Source organism: Hyalella azteca, unplaced genomic scaffold (assembly GCF_000764305.2).
Source record: "Hyalella azteca isolate HAZT.00-mixed unplaced genomic scaffold, Hazt_2.0.2 contig13331, whole genome shotgun sequence".
Taxonomy (NCBI): domain Eukaryota; kingdom Metazoa; phylum Arthropoda; class Malacostraca; order Amphipoda; family Hyalellidae; genus Hyalella; species Hyalella azteca.
This window is the reverse complement of record NW_025943257.1, coordinates 1-6,465: the sequence shown is the minus strand read 5'-3', so window position 1 is coordinate 6,465 and position 6,465 is coordinate 1. Positions and strand designations below refer to the sequence as shown.

Genomic DNA, 6,465 nt, shown 5'->3' with positions numbered 1-6,465 from the left:
TACTATAATAGTACAAATAGATTTTATGTTTTATGAATTAACTGATTTTTTTCATTCGTAATTCCGTACTAGCGTAAAAAATTAAATTAAAATTCACAAAACCTGTCAGCAATTGAAAGAATGTAAGTATTACGCATATTTGTCGTTCATTAGAATTATATTATGTGAGACTTCTGACCATTAAATGACGAAACCTGGCCGTCATATTTTAAAAATCTATTTGAAGAGCAGATGGATTTCCAATTATTTATAAACTTAGTGAACCAATTTTTTTTTCTTCTCCAAAATTTCTTACCATTTTTAGTGAATCAGTTGAAACTATTTAAAAAAGATCTGTGGATTTAACTGATCCGCAAAATTTCGGAGTTAATCTAGTCATATGTCCAGTTATGGAGTAGAATAACTCAGTAAGTCAATATACTGGGGGTGTGCACTGTAGCGTAAGTAGAGTAACTCAGTAAGTCAGTAGCCTGGGGGTGTGCGCTGTAGCGTAGAGAGCATCGTCGCACTGCGGTGCCAGGCCACTGCATGTCTCAGGGTCTCCCTCCATCAGGTGATGGTTCACATCGTCCACCATCTGGGCGCTCCTTTCCTCACCCAACAGTGTCGCCAGGGCAGACCTTATGTTATGTCGTACAATTATACAAAATATTTAAATATGTAGCTATTTAACCATTTAGCGTCTACCTGTACAGAACTGGCCCCATTCATAGGGGCGATTTTTATCTATATTCAAAGCTCATTCATCCAATTTGACAAATATATTAGCTTTAATCTCAGGTTGCGCTATGGCCAGGTGGAGGTTTTTCGCCTGGCCCAGGTTTTTTGCCTGGCAGGTTTTTTAAATGAATACATTTTCATTACAATAATTGAGCGCACAGTGAAATGGAAGCCTGATAAAATTGTGATCTATATTGCAACATTCTCGATTCGAGATAGAATTAAAGTTGAATTTGATTCTAGGAGTTAGATTTAATTCTAGGGCAATTTTCTTGATTATGCTGCCCTTATGTTTAATTATCGCAATGTCAGCAAACAAAAAGATTTTAGCAGCTGAATAACATTTCCTCTGTATGATAGTTTCTCATGGTAGACAGCAAAATATATTGTCTGTCTATAAGCATTCAGATTTTTTAAGAAATCTCTATTCATTCAGTAACATATCAAAGGGAGATTATGAATGTGTTTTACTCACAAAGCTATTTCCTGGAGCGTTGTTTGAACAGCTGAGCTGTCAGGAGTCGCGGGGCTCTCTACGGTCTCGCACAGGAAGCGTCGCAAGCAGGAGCGCTCGAGGCGGTCCACTTGAAATGTGTTCCACAGAGTGTTGGCAGACGTCCCAAACTTGGCAATGGGGTCGTACTAGAGAAGCAATATTTAGTATCAGTTTAATTGGGTAGAAATAATGCTAGTTATGTGGAGCTTCTTGCATGCTTGCACTGATTTTTCAATATCTAAATTAGGGTGAAAATATATACAAATAACTTTCTACATCCAGATGAAGTCGTTCCAAAATTTCATCTTCGTCGTGATTCAGAAAGAATACTAAATATTGTTTTCTGTATCATAATTTAAACCGCGCGTGTAGCGAATCACAGTATGTGAAAATTGTGATCTAAAAATATGATTAGTCAAATGACTTACAAATTCACCAATCGATAATTTATCGAAATGCATTAAAATTCTGACAAATTTTAGGACTAGGACTTACAGTTCCGTTTTGTCCGATTTTTGTCTGCGCTGCATCAAGGAAATTGTAGAAGTTTGTCATTACTTCAGGAGTGTCAGACAAATCTAAGTTGATGTTAATGTCCGGGATGCTTCTTCTCCGGCCCGTAGTTTGAGAAAGCAGTCGGAAGAGCAAGAAAGCAAGGAAAGAAGCGAACGCCAGACCAGCAAGTAGGACGAAAGGGTCTATGGTTTGCATCATGTAACTTCCTCCGCCATGCGACATGTATCCTCCACCTCCGTGTCCATATCCACCTGAATGTCCGTATCCACCAGACTTCTCAATGATGTTGCCGTACTGTCGTCCTTCCACTCCATTAGTCAAATCATCTACATTATTATCGTCAGATGATAGTCCGAGGAGAGTGAAAACTTCTTTGATTTCATTGTCTTTAAAACCAGAGGATTTCATCAAATTCGACACAAAACTCAAGTCGCTGAGATGCTTCAGAGCCTTGTTCTTGAAAAGTGACCCTATACCTGACAAAATTGGAGTCATTATAGTATTTGTGATGTCGTTGCTATCAATCGAAAATAACGTGTTCAAAATTGGGCTGCCGCTCACGACATTTTTCACTACTTCTGCCCATCTCTTCCCTAAAAATGACATGAGATTCGAATCGAAAGCGCCACCTAAGCGCTTGAATACCTCGACATTGTCTCCAAACGAAATTATTTTATCAATGACTGAAAAAGCAAACATTTCATCCGTTCCTGAAGATGGGAACTCCCTCTCGACGATCCCTCGCATGTTTGTGAGAATTGTTTTAAGTCGAGCCCAATGGTCTTCCATAGTTATAGTTGGTTGATTATATCCGCTTGAATTGCTATCGCTTCCAACCTGGGCTAGCTCTAGAAATTTATCCGATGCTCTCAGAGGCTTATTGTCTGAATTTCCCCAAGATTCCTGAAGGTGTTGCAGCTCGTCTAGTGAAGTTATCTCGCTATCAATATTCTTCGTCTTATCTTTTTCCCGTGTCACTTCGTCGCTGCTGAAGTAGCGGTTGTTCACAAACATTCTTCTGGGGCGAGCTCCAAAGCCCTCATTCAACTCGGCGTTCACATTCCATGATGTCTTATTCCTGGAAATCAAGAAAAAATTACATTTCATTAAATTAATTACTTTCATAATAATTAAAGTAAATAGCGCCAGAGAAAGATTTGATGAAATTACTGGTTGAAAGACAGTGGTCACGTCACTTCGATGAGAAATTACACCTTGAATTATATAATATATAGCAAGCTTACCTGAGCTGAATTAAAGTAATTTAAACTCACTTGCCATGTGAAGCGGTTTCTATCAGATGGGCATTCAAACTCAAGATCAAAACCAGACCGGCCGCCGAAACAGAAGCGATTGTTGTGAAGTTACAAGTTCTTCCTGTGAAAGTCGTTGAATATTAAATTAATCAAAATAATTGAGCAACGAAATGCTTAAAATTTTCGTAAAAAATCGAATGAATTTCTATTCGATACTTGGTTTAAAACTATATATAAGCACAGTTCAAAGTTATGGGTTGGGACCATTGCTATAAGATCTATAGATCTATTATTTCGCCAAATTAAAGTGGAAATCGTTCAAATTGTTCAATTCCAACTCTACTGGTAACATGGAGTTTCCCATTTAGCTTTTGATCATTCTTTAATTGAAAGCTTCATGATCACTATTCAAGTATTTATTTTTAATCTAGCCGCTGCTCATTCTATTTGCACTATACGGTCCCAGCTATAGCCATGCATGATGCACTATCCCATGGAAAACTGGCGCACTCGTGGTGATTTGTGTGAGAAATTGACGCATCCCGACAACATCTGCACTCTTTATGCTCTGAAAAATCCGCTTCTCCGACAACTAAACGCCACGAGAAGCGATCGAGCGCAAACGCTTCATCCGTTCACGCCGTAGTGAACATTACAGAACAACGGTAGTCGTAGAGCAGCATGTGCACCTATGCTACGCTAAAGCAATTTCGGTGATTTATTACTTCAGGTTGCTATCACTTTAATGTATCTCAAAGAGATTATCAATATCGAGCAATGATTTAAATCATTATTGATATTATTAGTTTCTGCCGAAGGTATCCTAATTGGGTCATTTATATTCCATTATATAAAGATGGAATTTTATATTTATTTAGGATCATATCTAGGCTCACTGCAGAAAAAATGTTCAAAAACAATTGAACGCTATTTTAGTAAATAATGCAGGAAAACTAGAATTTTTACAAAATTCGTACGTTGGCACAAGTAAATTAATGACAATACCTTAAATTCAAGTTTGAACGACGAATTTTTCAACGAGGAAAATTTACTCATATGATTATTCTTTATGCTGTAAGAATCAACATTATTGATCTCTGAATTCTCACGGCTGGATTATGGACAGTTTATGTCATGATTTGCATCAATCTTTAAGTTTTGATGATGTCAATGTCATAGATGATCGGCTGAATCCATAATCCATTCCCGCATCGCTTTCGTATACCTACTCATCGTTAACCCAATACCTTATACAAGAATAACTAAAGTACAATTCAATACTACAGCAGTAGATAGCGTTGTGTCGAACTTCAACTCCACCCCAGTTTCACTGCTCACTCGACTGATCGTGATAAATTAGATTCATTATATGCTCACCACATCAATATTGAGCGCTTTCTTCCACATCAGAAGTGCAGTTTTCTAGAGCCATGTAATGCAGGTAACCATAGTTTATTCAAATCGGTTAACATAACCTATATTATACAGATACAGCGTGTACAATTCAACAAAGAAACATTGTTTTTCAGCATATTCACCAGTAGCATGGTATTTATTGAGGTATATTACAATGTGGGTTAATCAGACAGTTATTGCGATTGATTTTGTCTTTCACCACTTTATTTACTGCATTAATAACTCCTGAATTTGACAAACAATTTCAGGAAGAATAAGGTTTTCCTTAAGTTGTCCCCTGCCTGCTGCACAAAAGTTGACTGCGATAAATTATATTGGGAATTTTTATAGAATTATGATCCATTCGGGGAAAAAATTTAGTTATTTTCCTTACTCATTGTCCACGTCAACTTAAAATAATGTAGAGAATAATTTAAATTATATTTTATAGAACAATACAATGATAGGCTTATTCTTATTTAATGAAATGAAGACGCCGTCAATCGAAAATAACGTATTCAAAATTCAAAATAACGTGTTGAAAAAATTAACGTGTCTTTTCATTTTTAAAATGAAAAGACCATGTGATTGCCAGCTTACCCTAGACTAGCAATCAGTCTACATTTTCAAATCTGCTCCTCACTTGTGGTGTTATGGAGTACAAAAAAATTATACGCGAATTATTTGCTCGGTCGGTGATGCCTACGCCAGTGCCATTTCAATCATATGATTGAATTCTTTCCAAAAAAAAAGGATCGAATAACATGAAGCCAGCAATTTGTTCGCTTTTATTGGATGTTGCAATACTCTAAACATCGAAGATTAATCTGAAGAACCTTGAGATAGACATTCCGTACAAAAATCAAAGCGTAATTTCACTTAAACATTTTTCTCGGCTAAATACTTTCTAAATACATTTATGGTAGGAAATAGCGAATGGTGTTGACCAGAAAAATAAACAATGCTGTTGTACGAGATTTTTATGAATATAGTTCAACAAATATTGTTGTTATTGTATTTTAAACATTGTATTTAAGACATTGTATTGTTAGCTATATTCTTGAAAAATCAAAACTTTCATAAAACAAATAACTTTGGACTAAAACTCCGTGGATTTGTTTGTGTCGTAATCTTAGTGTGATTATGAAACTGAACTTAACTAAAATTTCGTTAATTAATCGAATCGATGGATTTAACACGCAAAATCACATCAATGAGATCTTGACACTCACGATTAAGTTGTGGCTGCTATCCGTGCATTTGCAACAAAGGAAAATTAAATATCAACCTCTAGCAAACACAACTAAAGTTGTGTTTGCTAGAGGTTGATATTTAATTAAAAAATTTAAAAAAAAATGGCCTTTAAAAAATTAACGAAACTCTTGGGCGCATCATGGCAAAACTAATGCAATGCCAGTTAAGATTTTTTTTAGTATATGAAATTGAAGCTTATTGAATAGTACAAAATTTCAGTCTTCTACGATTTTGTATTCAATATCGCTCCCTCGAAATAACCGAAGTAAATTTTTGTTAAAAAAACTCAATCCTTTACTATACGTAGTACGATACCTGTCATTTTCAAGACGTCTTAATAACAATACAGCGATGAAGATCAGACTCGCAGTGAAGATGATACAGCCTTGGATGCGATATCGAACTACTGGATGGCGGGGGCGGCAGCGCCAGACTGTGTGGAAGTCGAACGGCGCAGCGTCTGCTGTTGCGGTGCAGTTCGACGATCGTGTATGTTCCTTACTCATCGTCAGCAACAGATGACTCGATGATGTGAACCCGTAAGATATGTCAGAAAAAAGTGGGTCGACGAAATATTGGGAGAAACAGATGTTGATTTTTCACAGTTTGTAATCTAGCGTTCCATGCTTAGGTCCTGAACGGGAAAATGTATTAGATTAATATTACACTTCACCGAAACTTACTCAACAAAAAATATATTGAGAAGTATCCATCATTTTCCATCATTCACATTAAAAACTCAGCCATTTTATTTGGTATAATTAATCCCGAAAATTTCGTTATGAAATATATAAATCACATACCTTCGAAGTTTTTAGAACTTATACT

General features: G+C 36.3%; 1 protein-coding gene across 1 annotated transcript; it reads right to left on the bottom strand.

The window, feature by feature from the left end:
- Nucleotides 1–302: 302 nt before the first annotated feature.
- On the bottom strand, nt 303–6,055 carry LOC108681686. Its single transcript, XM_018170737.2, has 5 exons — nt 5,953–6,055; nt 3,007–3,109; nt 1,712–2,810; nt 1,196–1,362; nt 303–620 (listed from the first exon to the last, which is right to left on the bottom strand). Exons 1-5 carry the CDS (start codon nt 5,957–5,959, stop codon nt 455–457), a joined length of 1,542 nt encoding a protein of 513 aa, XP_018026226.1. The 5' UTR covers nt 5,960–6,055; the 3' UTR covers nt 303–454.
- Between the last annotated feature and the right edge of the window lie 410 nt (nt 6,056–6,465).

Excerpts from the sequence above, each read along its gene's own strand:
- LOC108681686 (XM_018170737.2), bottom strand. Across the intron at positions 2,811-3,006 it reads GAAACCGCTTCACATGGCAA|GAATAAGACATCATGGAATG; the intron begins GTGAGTTTAAAT and ends CTTGATTTCCAG. Across the intron at positions 621-1,195 it reads ACGCTCCAGGAAATAGCTTT|GTCTGCCCTGGCGACACTGT; the intron begins GTGAGTAAAACA and ends ACATAACATAAG.